Source organism: Crocodylus porosus, unplaced genomic scaffold, assembly GCF_001723895.1.
Source record: "Crocodylus porosus isolate Cpor-Errol unplaced genomic scaffold, CroPor_comp1, whole genome shotgun sequence".
Taxonomy (NCBI): Eukaryota; Metazoa; Chordata; order Crocodylia; family Crocodylidae; genus Crocodylus; species Crocodylus porosus.
Genome location: NW_017728943.1, coordinates 68,518,472 through 68,537,749, shown reverse-complemented (window position 1 = coordinate 68,537,749; position 19,278 = coordinate 68,518,472). Strand labels below are relative to the sequence as shown.

Sequence of the window (19,278 nt, the reverse complement as noted above, 5' to 3'; positions counted from 1 at the left end):
CACACGCGTGCACACACCCGCACACGGTATCTTCCAAGGCAGCCTGTGAAATGATTTTTGCTTGAAGGGAAGAGGGCCTCCCTGCTGCCTCATTAACACGAAGCAAGGGGCCAGGACTCCACGGAGCTGGGCAGAGCAATGCTGGGAGGAAAGAACCACTGTGCCAAGTGCCCACCCCCCTGAATGCATGCAGTTCACTCCTGGGTCACAGGCACTGGGAGCAGGGGCTTCAGCTGCCCCACAAGTGCGGGTGGGGGGTGTTAACAGTATGTGGTAGATGACAGGTTAAAGGTGTAGAGATGCTGTGTGTGGAGCCTGGTATCTGGAGCCTGCCTCCACGGGTTTCTCGAGGCACCAGGCACCTTGGAGGATCTGCCCAGGGGAGCAGAGGGGTGCAAGGTGCAGGCTGCCCCCCCGGACAGCCTCCTACAGCATCCTATGCTTCTCCTGGCTGCCTGGGCTCGGAGGGGGTTGTGCAAAGCCTGCTTGTATTTTGGCTGTGTAGAAAAGTTGCACATCCCCCACTGCCAGCCCGAGCTGCGGTGCCTTCTTCTGCGAGTCCTAGAGTCACTTCACTCAGCCTTATCACTCAGCTGCCTGCTTCTCATGGCCCCCAGGAACAGCTCAGCTTGGTGTGCACGTAAGGGCCTGCTCCCTCCTGAGGTACAGCCAGGCTGGCTAGGCCTGGGGCTGCTCTGCATCGCCTTTGTATCCAGGCAAAGAGCTGAGACTTTTGCTGCAGGATTAGGATAGGGTTCCCTTTGGGAGCCCCACTGTGTGGATAACTCTTGCCAGGGCTGATCACTATCAGAACTAGCTGCTCGAAAAGGCTGGACCCTGTATGTGTCATGTGATCTTTCTTTTTTTTCTTTCTCTCTCTTTCCTTTCTCCCCTTGCAGATACATCTTGAGTTCTTCTTGACTTGCCAGTTTTCAGCCTCCTCATGCCTCCATCTCCATTAGACGACAGGGTAGTGGTGGCACTTTCAAGGCCAGTAAGACCTCAGGATCTCAACCTTTGTTTAGACTCTAGCTACCTTGAATCTGCTGCCTCTGCCAGTGAGAACCACGCAAGTCTTCTCAGCACAGCTGTCGTGTCCCTAAAGGCGGCTAATCTCACGTATATGCCCTCATCCAACGGCTCTGCTCGCTCCCTGAGTTGTGGATGCAGCAGCGCCAGTTGCTGCACTGTGGCAACGTACGATAAGGACAATCAGGCCCAAACTCAAGCAAGCACCAGCAGCACCACCAACGTAGGAACCTCTGCTCCTTGCCCTGCTAACCAAATGGTCAACAATAATGAGAACATTGGCACTTTGAGTCCATCAGGTGGTGTGGGGAGCCCAGCCTCAGGCACAACCAAGCAACTAGCTAGCATAAAAATAATCTATCCTAATGACTTGGCTAAAAAGATGACCAAATGCACCAAGAGCCACCAACAGAACCAAGGGCCTGTCATCATTGACTGCAGGCCATTCATGGAGTACAATAAAAGTCACATCCAAGGAGCTGTTCATATTAACTGTTCTGACAAGATCAGCAGAAGAAGGCTCCAACAAGGCAAGATCACTGTCTTGGACTTGATCTCCTGTCGGGAAGGCAAGGACTCCTTCAAGAGGATCTTTTCCAAAGAAATCATAGTTTATGATGAGAATACCAATGAGCCAAGCCGAGTAATGCCTTCCCAGCCGCTCCACATCGTCCTGGAGTCACTCAAGCGTGAAGGCAAGGAACCGCTAGTTCTAAAAGGTACTTCTGTTCTTCACCCCAGAATAATCAGCTCATTTGCTTGTTTGCCGTAAACTTCCCATTTCTTTTTTGTTTTTTGGGGTTTTTTTTGGCAGAACCACTATGCTTTGTGTTTGTTTAGAAATCCTGTACAAACAGTCACAAGTAGGAAAGGGAATGTTATAAGAGGGGAGGAAGGCCCCTAATGTATATTATTGATAAAACATGGAACTTGTAGAGCTTGATATTGAAAGGTAGGCATCGGTCCTCTTTTTATTTTCTGATTATTGCCCTCTTGCAGTGAAGGGGGATGGGAATGGGAAAGAGAAAGAAGCTAGATTTTCTAGATTCTTGATATCTGCTTAGAGTAATAATTTCCTTATGTATTTAGACTATAAATATTCATAGCAAAGGGCAAACATCCAAGAAGACGCAATCCTTTCCCCAGCTACTTTACATCATCAAATTGACCTTTTGGAGCCCTTGATATTCAGTAGGGTGTTGGTTTTTTTTTTTTCTGTTTTGGTCTTGCTTATTTTAGTCTGTACGCAACTTGTCTCCTAGAAGTTTGGGTGGTGCATGCAGCAGTAAAAGGGGGAAGGAAAGACTATTTGGTTGACTACTCTCAAGTACTAGTATTGAATTATTCCATCGTGCAGTGGTTCTCAGATCCCTCTGTGGAGCACTAATAGTAGCTGCACTGTGTTCCATTGGTAGACAGCATGAAATAATTTGAGATCCAAGTTGTGCGGGAGGAACTTGTTGAAGAGAGGATCTGGGAAAGAATCTTTTTGCCATGAAGGAAAAAACATTTTCAAAGAACCACTGTTACAAGGCTTTTTTATCACTGTCTTGAAAGATTACCATCTTGGGCTTTGCTTTTCCTAATATTACATTCACTAGTATAACAAGGGTGGGGTAAGAGGGGCACCAGTCCAGGGTTTCAATTTAGTGGGTGCATCCTACAGAGCTCTGCATGCCTCTCTCCAGTACTTGACACTTTTCCCTTCCCCACCTTCCTGCTGTCTGGTGCTCACCAGCATCTCTGCCCAGGGCACTAAAATGCCCCTTCTCACACAGCTAAGTGTTCAAAGACACTTGGCTTTTTGTTTGTTTAATTCTGGTGCTCCTAATTAGAACAGTGTTGTTACCAAAATAAAGACCTCTCTCGGTCATCTGAGTAAGACATAATCTCATTCTCTTCCCTTTTCACTTTAGCCATCATTTGGCCAAACTGTACATATTAAATTCAAATAACCTGTCCTCATAAGTCATTTCCTTTAGCCTAGGAATTGTGGCCTAGAATAGATGGCAGCTCAATTAGCTGCTCTGGAGCTGCTAGAGAACTAGACAGGTACAGCAGAGCTAAATTAAAGTTTCTGTATTAGGCTTCACTCAACTCTGATTTTTATTAAACCTTAAAGTTGTGATGGCCTTTCTCTGTGCATTATCTGCAACTCACAGTGACACTGACTTTTGTTTTGACAGTTGCAGCTCTTTCTCAATAGACTTGCACAGAACTCATTAGGCCACTGTGATGTTTCTTGTCTATGTAGAAGGAAGAAGAACTGCTTTGTGCTATGAAGTTTTCTTTCTGAATTCATTGGTGCTGATGATAGTCATTTTGTTTGAAACTACCTTTCTCCTCCATGTACAACTTGCAAACCATAATCTTGATACTCTTAAATTTTCAGGAATTAAAGTGAGAAATTATAGAAACAAAAAATAGTTCCTAAATTTCTTTGTAAAGTAGATCAAGAACTTTAAGTGACATCACATCTTGACTATGCCAGGGTCCAGGGATGAAATGTGCCAATTAAGAAATATTCATATGATTTTATTTTAGTGTCATTGAAATGCTGGGCAAACAAAGCCTGAGTAGGACATTCCCTACACATTTCCTACATAAAATTTCTTCTTCTTTTTCTTTTTTTAATTCTGCCCCACCGGTGTTATGTGTGAGGCTATCTGCTGAGATTATCAGAGACTGCTCATGACACCGTTGTCCCATACACACTAGAAACTCAGAAGCACACAGTTTTAAAACTGATGAGAAGTGTTATCAGCTGTCTTAGAAGAAGGCTTTAGGAGAAAAGTTTGATTTTTTTTTTTCTTTCTTTCCCATGAATCCCCCTGTGAACTTTTTTTGAAATGGAGGTAGAGGACAACAGCAGAAATACATTAACTTACATAATTTTAAAAGTTGCGGCCTAAGGAAGCAGAATTGGCCTGGGAAAACATAGCGAGGGGAGAGAAGAGAGGAGCACTCCCATGTTAACATTTTAAACTCCTCTTCCCTCCGCTACTTCTGAGGAGGGTTTGAACAGGGTTCTGTTGAGTTAAGCCTGTTATAAAGTAACTTTTAACAAGGCTCTGCCTTAGGTTTCCAGGCCTGGGAAATGGTGGCAGAGGTGTTTGTTACTTAGTTTCATTTGTCAGATAGGATTTCCCCCCCCCATGCTTCAGTAGCTTCAGTGCTGACGTGATGCATGTGTGCGTGTTTGCAGGGTTAGGGATTGAAATAAAACTGAAGGTAGCATATAAAGCCTCTTTGTTTTTTATTTTAAGAGGTTTCTCTTGCTTGCTGCAATCCAGTCATAATTTATTGCTGGCCCATCTGATCCTCTGTTTGATGTTTGTAAACATTGGTTGCTAACCTTGCCGTCCAAGTTTATGTCCCCCTGATCTAGTGCCATGTTCTCCATGTTTGGTGCTGCCTGTCAACCAGGCAGCCCTGTTGCCATTTTAGTGATGCAGTGTCACATTGAGGAGAAACTGATCAGAGAACCTCAGGGCCCTCTGCCTTGGGGATTAAATTACTGCTTTAATTTACAGCTCTGATGAGAGGCCTCATTCCAATATCTGTCTTATACTTTAAATGCTGGGATCGCTCTTTAAAAGTCACATGGAAATGTTGTGCCGCTTTTAGAAGAGCAGGCTTTACATAAACCCACTTTAACCTAACCTCCCCTGGGGAACTGTGATTAATTGCGGGTTAAACTGAGTGTTTAAATTTATTTGTAGTGGTGTTGTTAACAGGACCCTGTGAGCTGGTGCTTCAGCAAGAAGCCACATTGGTTTGTGTTTGAATCTGAAGCATCTTTGCTTTTTTGTGTTCTGTGGGTAATGATCCCCTTCTCCCACTTCCTTTGGTTATGGGGTACAATTTTTTTAAATTTCAAAATGAGGTTTGCATTTGATTTGTTAAGCTAAATTTAAAATGCCACAATGCCTCTTGAATAATAAATGAAAACAGTTCTATTTTTACAGAAGTCATGAACTTTCAGGATTAATGTCGAACTGGATATAATCCTGAACTGTTCCTCCATTTTACCTAGACCAAACCTGAAGTGCCATTAGTTTTGACTGTTTACAACCTGCAGCGTAGCCTGCTCCCACATTCTTCCACCCCTACTCCCTTTACTCTCCCTGCAAGCAGATACTAGTATCAAGTAATTAACAGACCCTTCCTGGTAGATGACTTTCTTTGCCTGTCCCCATCTTCTTCTCTCTGTGTCATGCCACATGCAGAACCGATTGCAGCAGAGTCTGTCACCAGTTACTGCTAAGTCTCAATGTGCTCACACTATTTGCTTGGCCATTCATTGTTGTCTTTTTTTTTTCTCCCTCTAAGTCGGTAGATGGGGGTGGGGGGAGGGGGGGAGAGAAAAGTCAGTGACTTGGGCCTGCTTCTGCTTTTTTTGTGGCAGATGGCAAAATTGTCACTGAATTCAGTGGAAGGAAACCTGAAGTCCTGATAACCTGAATGCTGAACAGCTGCATCACCTGCTAGAACGTGATGAGAGAGGAGCGTGGGGTGGAAGTCTGGAGTTAATTAAGTCAACGGTAAAACTTTCAGGAGCCTTTACTCAGGGAACAGAGGGACCTCAAGACTGCACAAGACCTGAAGAGGGACCTCAAGACTGCTTCTTTTATTAGTGAATAACCCATAGACAAAGCAATTAAAGCTGCATGGATAATTGCTGCTCAAGTGTTGTTTTCCATGAAATGGCATGTGAATTTACAAATTTTTCATTTGGCCCAGATATACAGTTTTGGGGGAAGGATTAAAATAACGGTCCAAAATTTCACCCTGCCATATAAACCATGTTGGCATCCTTATGACTTTTTTTTCTTGCCTCGTGTATTATCTACTTATTTTCATGGGCTCCTCCCACCCTTTAAAGTTCCTGTCGATGGAGTCCTATGATTACATTAAAAAAATCCATCTTATTTTTAGTGATTGTGGGGAAGATCTTTAAAGAAGATGAAACTGAGAAGGCATATGAAAGCATGTTTTAAAAATAATTGCAATTTTTTAAAGTTGACTTGGAGGTGAGGTGGGGCTGGCTTATGAGTTTTGAAGTTTGGGGGTTCAGCAGGATTCCCCATTTTCAGGAGGAAATCTGCAGCTTTTCACAGTGTGATGCACAGATGGTGGGTATGTGAACCCAAAATGTGGCTGAGCTAGAGTGCTATCTAATTCTTTTATTTTCCTGTTGGTTTGAGGAGCTTATTTATGCTGTATCTTCCTCTTGCTTATCTAAAAGGGAAATAAATGAAGTGTTTTTGCTGTCCCTTTGCTCCAGCAGCTTCTGCAGCCAAGCTGGTTCCAAACATACTGGCTCCTACCTTTCCTTTGGATTAAACCAGCAAGGCTGAGAAGGGGACACTGGTGTGCCGGCAGCTCAGTGTCTCCATATACACTGACCAGCCTTTTGTGCCCTGGAGACATCACTCCACCTTTGCTTTATCTTTCAAGGGAAGATTAAATTCAGTGAGCTGCTGTCTCACTTGCCATAATTCTGTTGTCTCCCGAAACAGGCAGATACCTACTACTACTTTAGTAGTGAGTATAAAACCTGCCAGCAAGCCACTTGGCACTTGCTGCCATAATCTAGTAACTGCAGAACTCCTACCTAACTTGAGTGGCACATTAACAAAGTAAAAAAATAAACCCCAAACACAAAGACATATGCACGAATACACTGTAAATAAATTAGCCATCTTCTGTTATGCCACACTCGCTGCAAAACACAATTTTTCACCTTCCTCCCATGTACCTAATGCTCTCAGTTCATTAAATTCATTCTTTAGCAGTCAACATACAGTTCTATTCTGTTGCAAATATGATACAATTCTGATAATGTAAGAACTAATCTAATCTGAATAGATGTAATTGGAGCCAAGTTTGATCTGTAATCGTTGACTAAACCTAGCAAATAACAGAATATATTAATCCTTTTTACTTAGCACCTATTTTTCCTGATGGTCCCGAAGTACCCAGTCAATTAGGCCAGGACCACACTAGGAAAAAGGTCTATTTTAAATGTTGACTGACACATTTTAAAGCTAAAATTGGTCTCGTCTATTCTAGAGATAAATTCTGACCTCTTTGAAATCAATGGCAAATCTCCTATAGGCTTCAGTTGAGTCAGAATTTCAGCTGACATGTTAAAATCAAATCTTCCTTTCCTAGTATAGGAAAGACAGGGTCCTCAATCTCAACAACCCAAACTCCCTCTATCTTAATAACATTTCTAGGTATATACTATTGTTATAGCTGGGTAAACTAAGGTGATAGACATCCTCCATATCTCAAGTTAAGTTAGAGGGACATCTCTGCAGAAAAAATAACTTGCTTCCTCTTTTGTGCAATACATGAAGTCCTGCTCTTATCTTCAAAATGACTGGCACCTGTTTTGGAATGCTCCAGCACACATTGTGGGTGTGACATCATGAGCATCCTTGAAAATAGCAAAATAAGTGACCACTGCATGAATTCAGTTTTTTCTTCTTCTTCCACTATTGTTTTTTGTTGTTGTTGTTGTTTTAAAGGCATTCCCTATTCTTATACCCTTGGGTTCCAAATTAAGAAAACTCCAAAACAGATTTTTAAGGATGTAAATACTAGAGAGGAATAAATCTCTATTTACCATAACTTCCTGGAGGCTGGCTCAATCTCTGTAATTCTTGATATGGTATCACCTATCATTTTATGGCAGTATGATAGTATTTAGCAGTAAATAAGAACAGGATAATCAGTGTACAGTTCTACAAAAGACTGTGAACCTATGTTATGGATGACTAAATTATTAATGTTTCAGGGGTATAGGTTGTAGCCATGTTGTTCTAAGGACATAAGCTGACAAAGTTATTTGAGTAAATCTGATATCTTTTTATTAGACCAACTTAAATAGTTGGAAAAAATCTTCTTTACAGACTTTCAGGTACAAGTACCCTTTGTCAGGCTGAGGAAGCATCTGCAGTTGGTGTGTGCTCTTCCTGGATGGAAGAAGCTAGAGGCTGACATGCATGGAAGAAAAGCAGTCAGTGAAGATGTGAACTGAGGAGTCAGTGGGTGAGAAACAGACTGGGAGGGGAGGAAGTGGGGGGGATGAATGTAGCTGGTAAATCATTGAGAGGTATCTGGGGAGTCAGATGTTAGGAAGGTCATAATGTGTCATAAATCCAATGCCTATATTTAGTCCATGATTTTTTGTATCCAGTATGTTGATGAAGTGAAGTTTGCAGGCTCATCTGTGAAAGGTGTTTTATAAATTCCGTCTGAGGATTTGAATTGAGAGATAGGAGAGAAAGTGTTTTTCTTGTGAGAAATGTGCCCCCACAAGTAATTTTTCCAGTGTGCATTCATCCATCTGTCAAAGACAAGAATACCCAATTATCTATGAGGTCAAAAAATCATGGACTAAATACAGACATTGGATTTATGACACATTATAACCTGCCTAACATCTGACTCTCCAGGTACCTCTCCATGATTTACCAGCAACATTCATCCCCCTCCCCCCACCTGTTTCCCATCCACTGACTCCTCAATTCACATCTTAACTGACTGCCTTTCTTGCATGCAGACCAGCCTCTGGCTTCTTTACTATTTATTCTGTCCAGGAAGAGCACACACCACTGCTGATGCTTCCTCAGCCTGATCAAGGGTATTTGTACCCAAAAGTTTGCAAAGAAGAATTGTTCCAACTATCTGAGTGGGTCTAATAAGAGAACAGATTTACCCAAAAAACCTTGTCTGTCTAAATTATTAATACACACTCTTCCTTCTGTGCCCTGTTTGTTATGTTGAAGAGAGGATGTTTGTTATGGATCATTTAGTATCTACTACCAGTGGCATGCATAGGCAGTGCAGAGGATTGCATGTGCAACCCCTGAGAGCACTGGTGCACCCCCTGATCGGCCACACTTGCCGCTTACGCGATGGGTGCAGGAGCGGGGAGGAGAAGGCAGGCAGGCATGCAAGTGCTGGCCGATTACTGCAATCGCTGAAGCCACTTCTGGGATTGGCTGCAGCAATCGGCTAGCACTTGCTCCCAGAAGTGGCTGCAGTGATTGGCCATCGTGGGATCACCCAGGGGGGACACCTCGCCCCACGGTCCGCAGGATCACCCACAGGGGACTGGTTGCAGGGGAGGCATGTGCCCCCCCGACTAAGACGGCACCAGTTGCCCATGTCTACTACCAAAATTCCTGTCTTCCTGTCACTGTAACATGTTGAAGATTTCCTTTAATGCCATAAGTGCTTTTGGTTAGTAATGGAGTGAGAGTCTTGGAGACTAAAACCAGGTGTAGCACAGGGAGAAATGGTGTCGCAAAAATGTACTTGTGCTTAGAGAAGCCACCTTTAAGGGTGCAAGGCAAAGGCAGCCTCTTCCACTGCTAGGTCCCTGGTTTCTGAGATGTCAAGTCTGAGCGCTGGTGCTTTCATGTAGACCCACAGTGTTAAGAGTTGCTTTGTAGTCTTTTTCACACAATAGTTGTGCTCTAGAGGTCTGAGAGGTGACTTGAACACTAGTTAATGCAGATTGACCTGTTTTTTATGGTTACATGTACAAGGTTTTTTTCATAGCCCTTTAAAGGGGCAGCTGGTATTGTTGTGCTTATCTCTCTAAGGTTCTTAATAAGATTACCTTGGGTGTATTATCTTCTACTGGGGTGTTGGGGGAAGAGGAGAGGTGCAAAATTAACCACCTTCCCTACAATGTGACTTTTTACATACTCCATAAAAGCCCATGTTACAAGGTTGCAAATTTTAGGACTAAAAATCCAAGAAATAAAACTAGGAGACTACCCACGTAACTTTAACTGCCTCAGCATGCATGTATGCATGTGAGCATATATGCATGTACATGCTACTTTTTTATGCTTATGATCACATGCTTTTCTTAGAGAACATAATGCAGTATTTGACAGTGCTAGGATTGTAGATTCAACAATGTAGCACTTTCTATTACTGTTCCATTTATACAGACAGCCCATGAAACTGGTTTATATGTAAGTTGCAGCTTACAAGGTTGTAGAAGAAATTACCAGGCATTTTATTTAAGAAAATATGTGAACATAAATTTTAAAGATTGTCATAAGCCATTGCTCAAGGGGAGAAAGCTAAGATTAAGCATGCAACTTCAACTTGGCAACCCAACTGTTCTCTTAACTTCGCTATAATTTTCTTTAGAGGGTAGGTGGGGACCTGTAAATATCATGAGTTTGGCCAAAGTCACATGGGACTAAACAATACACTGGGCATTCTATGTGTCCCATCATTTATAAACCCTCAGAATATACACAAATTTGTTTTCACATTTCCCTGCAAGCATAAAGGCCTCAAACTTTTTAATGAAAGCTGAGATTCCTGTCTAATCACCAGAGATCCTGGTTTTCTCTGATTTAAAAAAAAAATCCAAAATTTTCTGATTTATAAAAAACCCAAATCCACATTTTTCCATAATTAAAACATTTCAAAAATTTTTTATATATAATTTTGGGATTTTTTTTATCAGAGAAAACCAGGAACACTGCTAATTGCACAATATCAGTAGGTCTTTAAGAGAAACACCAAATACTGTGAATTTCTTACATTTGCATGAGTTGACAACACTGTGGGAGGGGACATTAAAGATGTAAATCCTTCCCAACACTGAATTTGTATTTAACTTAATGTAGTCTCGGAGTGATAAGTCATGATAGTTCAGGGAAAATGTGAGAGTTTAAACTGTGTCCTTTTTTTTCTCAGAGACAGGAGGAAGGGTACTTGGTACCTGAAAGTTTGTCTGTTTCTCCCCCAGCTATATAGTTAGTCCAATAAGATATCACCCACAAAAATCCTTGTCTCCTATATTTAGCTTAATGCAACTGGTGTGTCTCCTGGGCTAAGTACAGACATTCAAAGAGCACAAGGAAGGTATCAATCTAAGTTACTCAGTTTTCTGTAAATGGTGTAGTTTAGATCAGTAGCGAAGAGAACACAAATTTGCCCTTTGGGGAGCAAATTTTAGACCAGGTTCCACCATTCTTAAACCAGTCTGTGTGTGCCAAACTTCTGTTCTGTTACAGGTCTAGACTGGTTTCGTGTGCTGAACTTTTGTTCTGTTATGGATATAGACCAGTTTTTGATCACTTATACCGGTAACAGTATAATGTCTGTACCTGACCCTGCAGCTCATGCCTCATAAACGTCCAGTATATTTCTGATCCTGTGAACAGGCATACGATAACTTGACTCCTGTGAACAATGCTACTAAGTCCTGAAGATGTTATGAGCACAAGTGTCTGTAGGATTAGGTTCAACTATAAATAAATGCATCTGTATTGTAAAATTATTAACGTAGTTAAAGGCCCTCTGTAATTTCACTAGATGGCTAGATTACTCAACGATCTGATTGCACCCTGCCTTAGCTTAGGACACACTATGCTGCTTTTTGTCTGTGAGTATCTATTATGAGCATGTGTGCAACACTAACTTTCAGAAGCTTGCATCTTGGATGGTTCCATTGGCAGAACTAGCCAAAGCACTTGGTACTGGGCACTTCACTGCCAAATAGGTACTTTTTGTTCAAGTAGCTTCATCACTAGGGCTGTGTGTTTGTGCATTTTTAAAAAAAAAAAAAAGGCTGCAAGGCATTTCTTAATTGGAAATGATTTTTGCTTACATTGAAATTCACCTTCAGACCGAAGTCAGGAAAATCTCAGCTTAGTAGGGAACATTTCAGCATCATGCATTCTTTCTTTCACTCCCTTCCACCTTGATTGCTCCTTAAGAAGAACATGTCTTTCTTTCATTCTTCCTGCCAGCCCTGTTGCAGATTCTGAGCTTGGAGAACGTCTGCGAGTCCAGGGAAAATGAGATGTGAAACAAGTATAGTGGACTTGTGTCTCTATCTTCTATAAAGAAAGGGGGATGTGGAAGATGCTATCTATCTAGAAGGCAGAGGGGTACTATTATCTTGGCAATAGAATTTATGGCTAAGCTGTTATAACAATGGCTTGATTCATTATGTGAGAAAACACATAATTTTGATCAGTTGAGGTTTTCTTTCTTTCTTTTTTTTCCTCTCACCGACCACCTCCACTTTGTAAACCTGTGACAAAACTTGACTGTCTGAGTTACTATTAAGTGCAGAATTATTAACAGCTCTACTGCTGTGTCTTAAGACTGCATCATCTCCAGCATTACCAAACATCAGGGAAAAAATTAATTGGATCCCCAAAATAATTTCAAAGAGATTCTTATTTGCTGCATTTTTCTCTGAGAAGTATGTTATTTCTCTTCTACACTTTCTAATAACCATGATAGACTAACTATTATTAAAGGTAAACTCAATATTCTCAATTAACACCCATCTCTCAAAGACACATAATTAAACCCCACCCCCCAATAAAAATATAGTAATACATGTAATAAAATCATGAGGACTGGAGCTACCAGTCATCATATCTGAGCTACCACTGCTTAGTGGCTGTTGGTAACTGGTAACCACTGTGCATGCTAGAATTAGTTAATACTTTGAAGATATCAAATACTTCGTTAGCTCAATAACAATCAAGGTAGACAGGCTGGGATCCAAGGAAGAAATAACAGTTTGAGTGATCTAAAATGTTTGTTTCAAATCAATGCATCAGAGCTTTCTAAAATCTTCAGGATTTGTTGAGCTATCTTCCTTTCAATTCACAGAGAGGGAGATGGGATGATTCTAATTAAAGATGTCTATAATAAAAAGAAACAAATGTCACCCTTTGCCTTTGCAAGAATTATGCAGATGAATTCATTTTTTTAAATGCCTCAGGGAATTTAGAAAAAAGAGGATTAGACTAACTTCTGTCATGTTAGCTGAATTCAATAGTTTAGTCAGTTTATTATCCTAAAGTGTGAAATTAGCCCTTATATAAGCAATGGGCCAATACTGTTATAAAACAAAAGCTATTGTTAAAGCAATTGACCTAGACTGAGTTGAGGACACTTTGTCACTGGTCTGAAAAATGTGATATTTCAGCATTTGGTCTCTGCAAAGATCTTGTAAATGCTGTCTATTCTAGGCATTGAACCTGAGGGTTTGAGCCTTCAGTTGTATATAAGAATCCTCTGGTTTATTCTGACACCAGAAATACTTTGAAATTCTCTTTTTAACCCAAAACAAAGATTAGAATTTACACTTTCCTTTTCCCCAATCTTACCTATGAAATAGGGAGCATAGAGAGGAAGATGGGAATGACAACAGACGAAGCTAGTCCACAACCTTGGGCAGTTTGAACTCCTTGCTGATATAGGATACTGAAGAACCTCAAGAAGCAAAGCATGGCTACTTCTATCCAAAAGTGTCTCTTATCCTATTGGTCATGGGCTTGGCAATGGTGATTCATGTATCTATGATTCAAAGTGTGATTATTGCTACATTTGAAAGCTAGGATCGATACTAACATTTTGGAATCATTCTAGGCAAGAAACTCCTAGCCTAGAATTGTGTGCAGCATAATTTTAAACCATCTCCTTGTGTTCTTCTATCTGTAGGCAACCTAGTGCTATGGTCTTGTCCTGGGGCTGGAAGTGTAAGGGTCCTTATTTTATAGCTCTTGCTGCATTTGGGGGCCAGTAAGGAAAATTCCTTCCCTGATCAGTACAGAAGAACAATGCATCTGGGTGGCAATTGGCCATGTGGACTGCTCTCCCCATGTTCTGTGTGCTGCTTATTTAAAACCCTCCACCGCAGGAGTTGCCTGAGCCAGCTGGTGGGCTATGCCTCTCTCTGGGCATGACATGGGATGCATGGTGCAGTAGCACTAAGGTACTGCACTGTAGCTTATTGTTATCACACAATAGCATTGCAGGGCACTAACTGTGACGCAATGCTGCTGTGCAGTAGTAACGCACGGTAGTTCATTGTAATTGCACAGTAGCACTGGGAAAAAAAAACATGCAGTGACTGTACTGCACAGTAATACCAGTTACAGCTGCCAGGGCAGGGGACATAGTTCCCGTCCAGGCTCTGGTGGCAGAGTCAGCCCTGGCAGCAGGCACCTTCTGGGGTCAGAGAGCAATCTCCTGCTCCCTGTTGCCTGGCTGACCAGGAGCACATTTGTTCCAGGTCAGGCAGCTATATGAGTGCTACTGCACAGTAACTAATCACAAGTAAATTTGCTACCTGCATTTGCGATTAGAGCAGTTTACTGTGCAGTAAGAATGTGCACTTGTAGATATACACACTTACTGTGCAGTAAACTGCTCTACTGCATAGTAAAGTATCTCATGTAGATGCACCCTCTGTGTCCTACAACAGTTGAGCTACACTGGCACAGACTGAAAGAGCTGACAATCAGATGAAGCTTGGTAGTAAAGTGGTGCTGGGCCAAGACTAAGAAATGCACTCTCATTAGAGACCAATGACAGCAGACCTACCACCTTTTAGATCTAAATGCAGAACATTGTTTTGACTTGGGTCCCTTTGATCATGTTCTCTTCAGGCATGTGCCCAGTGACATAGTGAGGTTCCTGGGAAGGAAGAATTGTATGTTAGGTTCTCAGACACTGAAGTACTTTGGCTGAGGGAACACATTTAAGAAGCTAGATAGTGTGTTACTCTGTCTTTACCCGTAACTGGAGAGTGATGGTTTTTGCTACTAATGCTCAGAAGTGATGCTAAGGTTCAATTAGACATCAATAGGCTCCAGTTTTAACATTGCCGTGAGGGCAGCTTGTCCGTCTGAACTATTGGTTCGAGCTGCCTGCTTACTTTCATTTAGGCCAGAAATAATTTTACAGCAGGTCACATTAAAAAGGCATTCTTTATTTTTGCTTCACTGAGTTGTACTATGTGCTTTGAGATCTATGGCAGAAAAGAGCTATATAAGAGCTAAGTATTATTTACTACAGTAGATGATAGAAACTCTTCACTTAAAATAAATAGAAACTCTAAGTTGTATAGAAACAAAGAGGGGTTCTGCAGGGAGTAGAGGTATGCCTATCAATGGTCAGTGGCTTAGTTTCCCTGTGTTTGAAGCTGGTAGACTAGAGGAAGCAGCAGTTCAGATGATTGTTATCGTCTTGTGAAGAAGCAAATTACAGTACGTTCCGTAGCACTTAGAGCAAAGTTGTCCTTAAGAAAACTTTGTCCTTAAAAGGTAACTTGAATAAGTGGAGAGATGAGCTGTGAAAGAGTGACTTTCACTAAAACATACTACTTAAGCAGAAAATATACAATCTTACCATTTGGGGATTACAAATATCTGAAACCATCCATGGTGATTTTTTTTTTACTTTACAAATATGCTGAGCTGGTGCCCTTTGCATTGCCTTAATACTCACGTTATCCAACACATGATTGCACCAGCTGCTGATTGTCTCAATGTGAAGGCTGCTTTGAAGGGCAAATGGGCAAATTGCTTTAGATATAAATATGGCAATGGTTAGTTATAGGAGAGAAGCAACAATACATTTAAAAAGTGGACAGTTCAGTACTTCATGCAACTTGTTTCCTAAGTCTTGTCTTACTCTGTAAAGCTGACAGAGGCTCTGCTCTAAGTGAAATCTTTGTGGTATTCTTATTTCATTAACACAGAAAAAATAGTTTTATTTTTTTTTGGCATTTTGTATATGGCTTAACGTTCCTGGTTGACTTTTATTTTTTTAACATTGTTTGCACTGGGAGTGTTTCACAGTAGAAGTATGTACTCCTTTGTGGTTTACTTTGACATTTCCAATGATTATTTAATTAGACTTAATGTTAGTTTAAGTCCCCATGGAAAGCATGCTTTTCCTGTGAGAAGTTGTGATGTGTCTAAATTTGCATTTCTGCTATAAATGCTCACTCCCAGGGGATGATGTTTTAAAACCAATCCTCATTTGCCTCTGTATATTTATCAAAATAGCACGGGGTTTATTCTGTTCCTTATGACATTTTATGGAAATCACTTAAGAATAACCTAAAAGGAATAGGTTAGAAGAAACTGTCATCCATTTTGCTGGTGTGGGGGGTCTTTCCTCCTCCGTGGCATTTTCTTATAAAATCCACTCTCCCACAGCATGTAAGGGTTTTTCACCTTCAAGATTACTATAGTTGTCTTTAAATATTCTGACAGCTCCCATGTTGTGAGGAATGGCAAGGTGATCAGAAGAAGGTGCCAATACAAAAACAGTGATGTCTCTTATAGTACTGTGGCCATTCTGTTTTCGGAATTGGATGAGCACCTTTAAGTGGACTTTAACATTTAGGTAGTTTGATGCTCTGGGAAAAATCAAGGGACCAATCTGGGTCCATAATTTAGGACTGGGGGAAAATGAGTAATATGCAGTTGAACATCTGTAGTGTATATACATGAAACAAAAAGAAAGCATATTAGAAGGCTTTCAGGATCAGCCAAGTTAGACAAAAGGAGAGGTAAAGAACCTTCTGGCCCTCTGCTCCTAGAACAGAGGTCTGTAGTTGTGTGCCACATGATTAGTAGGAAACATGTGGCCTCCTGGAAGCTAAATAGAAGTTTTCCTAACTCCTATGACCAGCAGATAGAAAACCAAAGGTAAGGGGAAATTCCAGTGTGCATTTTTTTGGAGAAGACTATTTTGGTTGGGGGAAGATGCATCATTTCCCTTCCCTGCTGGGAAAATGGGAAAGGTTTCTATTTGCCACATACTTTTCATCCTTGTTTTTGCTCCTGTCTTGAGGAATAGGATACACAACTAATGTTGGCTGCTTGGCCTTTTGTTTGGGCCCTCCTAGCTGGTGAATTGGCTCCCTGCTCCTATGGTTGAAACACAGGTTCTCCTATGAGGAGGAAAGCGTATTGACTGATACTGCCTCCATAGGGAAAGTAAAAGGGGTGAAATAGATGTTAGTGATGAGAAAAGGAATTTGAAGAACAGGTGCTATAGTTCCAGTTGTAGGGAGCAGCATGGGGAAAGCTATGACTGAGATGATGGGGCAGAAAGTGTAGTTGGATAATAAAAACAGAGGAGGAGAGTAAGAAAAGATGATGTAGTCAGGAGTGGAGCTGTGCAAGCCATTCAAAGTGAAAATGAAGTTAGAAATCTCTCTGTATTGGCACTACCCAATGAAGGGACTTGAAGGCATGAGCGATGGCATGACCAGAGAGGAAGGAATGGAACTCTATTCCAGAAGTTGTATGTTGGATGGATGAAGAAGGAAAGGTATGGGAAGGAAAGCTATATTCTTGGCAGTAAAGGAGTATAAACTCTACCTATGTAGGTAAGGCCAGGGAGGCCAGAGAATTGGTCAAAGTAGGTCAGTGCAAGAGGATGGATGGTATAAATTTGGTACCTGATGTGAGGACTGGGTAGGAATTTAGAAATGCAGCATGGGAGGTAGGAAGCAACTGGTTTTGAAACAATGTCAGCTGGGTGCTATCCATTACACTTAAAAACCAATGGGGACCTCAAAGCTATCCTGTCAAAGAGGTGCTTTCAGCTCTTCCTAACCTACTTTAGGCCAGCGTTTATTTGTATGTAAACCAACCTCCCTCAATAGATGTGGGGGGGGGGAAAAAAACCCTGACCTTGGGAGTTCTCTGGAATGTGCAGTTTTGCCTTTTTCTTTTTGAATACAGTGAAGTTATCACCTTGGCAGCTTGATTAGAGGGAAGGACTAGATTAGATTGAGTAGATCAAGGTGGCAGCTGTTCTCTGTAAGCTATGTTTACTTATCCTTTTAAAATTTTTTTAAAAAAGCTTAATCTTTCATGGCCAGGCTGACACTTATGCTGTTCGTGGAGGGGCAGGAAACCTTCTATAGGCTGTTTTGAACCTGCTGCAGGCAGACCTTGGTAAGTGAGAAAAATGCTTGCAAGACTAGAGAGCTAACCTATCCAATTTGTTAGTAACCAATGTAAAAACGAGCACGGATAGAGAAGCCTACGTCACTCATGGCTTTCTTCTGTCCACCAAACACTGGGCAGAGTTCACAGGCAAATATGATACAGTGAAGTATTATAGAAGGGATGGCAAATGAGTTAAAGAATTCCGCTCCAAAGAGCACTCACTACTGGATGAGGCTTCAGTAATAGGATAAACAGTAGTGCTTAAAATAAGCAGGAGTGTCAATGTAGCTATGTTCCCTGCTAAATCCTGTCTGGTGGGTTTCTCCCATCAAGAATGTTGTCAGTTGGACCTAATTTTGAGCTCATTTCACTGGAAAAAATGATGTGAATGCCACTGAAGTTAAAGTATCTCCTGCTAATTCTTTCTGGTACAAGTGAGACTTGAATGGATCCCTGCTCCTTCTTTTCTCTTCACTCATTCTCTATGGTATCAGGTCATTATTTTAATAGATGCGCAATGTTTTGAAGACTCGAGCTTTCCAGCAGTGTCCAAGCCATGGCCTGGAGACTAACGTGTTACCATTTAAGACACTTGTAGTCAGAATAAAATTTGTAATCATATGAAGGAAATCCTGCCCTCTGAGCTTTTACATGGAAGTGTTTTGAATTGGTGTATGTCACAGGTTTCCCCACCAGCTTCTACTACAGCCTCAGGGGAACAGGGGTTCTGTGAGCCTGGAGCCATATCATGAATTGTTCTCCCTTTCTTGCTTGAGCCCAGTGATTCTCAACCAGGATGCCATGGTGCAGGCATAGGCCTGCAACCCTGCCCAGTTGTTCCCTTACCCCCACTTCTTAGCTCCTCTGCAAGGAGGTAAGCACTGTGATAAATGTGAGTTTTTGAAATAGGGTTCCAAATATTTGGACCTCAAACTGAAAAGCTTGTGTCCATAACACAAGCCGTGTTCAAGCCGTGAATTAAACTGTGTTAGCAATAGCTGTAATTAAGCATGATGGCCTAGTACAGTTTGAAGAGAGGGCTAGTACAAAAGTAAATACTGCCACTGTTGACAACATTGGGGTACAGTGAAGGCTTCTGTACACTACTGCTGTCACCACTCTCCTTACTCTATCCCACCTTACAATGCCTTCCCCTTGGATGATTCTGGCACTGAACTGTTTTGTGCCAGCAGTAGGGCTGTGCAAAGCGGCAAGTATTCAATTCTGATTTGGCTGACTTGGAGGGACAGTAATTCGATTTGGTGATTCGAATCATTGTCCTGATTCCATCTGGCTGATTTGGAGATTCAGTCTTAAACTAAACAGGCAGCAGTCCTCAGCCATGCTGGACACAGCTGCCTCCAGCTGCTAAGTCAGTTGTGGTGGGCAGAGCGGGGAGGGAAGGGGAGGAGGGGCAAATCAATGCCTCCACAGTGAGAAAGGGATTGGGGCTGGGAAAGCTGCCCAGCTGGGGAGGAGG

At 41.7% G+C, this 19,278-nt stretch overlaps 1 protein-coding gene across 1 annotated transcript in view; it reads left to right on the top strand.

Moving 5' to 3' along the window:
• The window catches only part of DUSP10 (dual specificity phosphatase 10), a 32,253-nt gene that overhangs the window by 1,305 nt on the left and 11,670 nt on the right, over positions 1-19,278 (top strand). The window contains exon 2 of the mRNA XM_019549509.1: positions 900-1,748. Coding sequence (XP_019405054.1) covers positions 944-1,748 — 805 coding nt within the window. The 5' untranslated portion in view covers positions 900-943. The remainder of the gene's footprint in view (positions 1-899; positions 1,749-19,278) is intronic.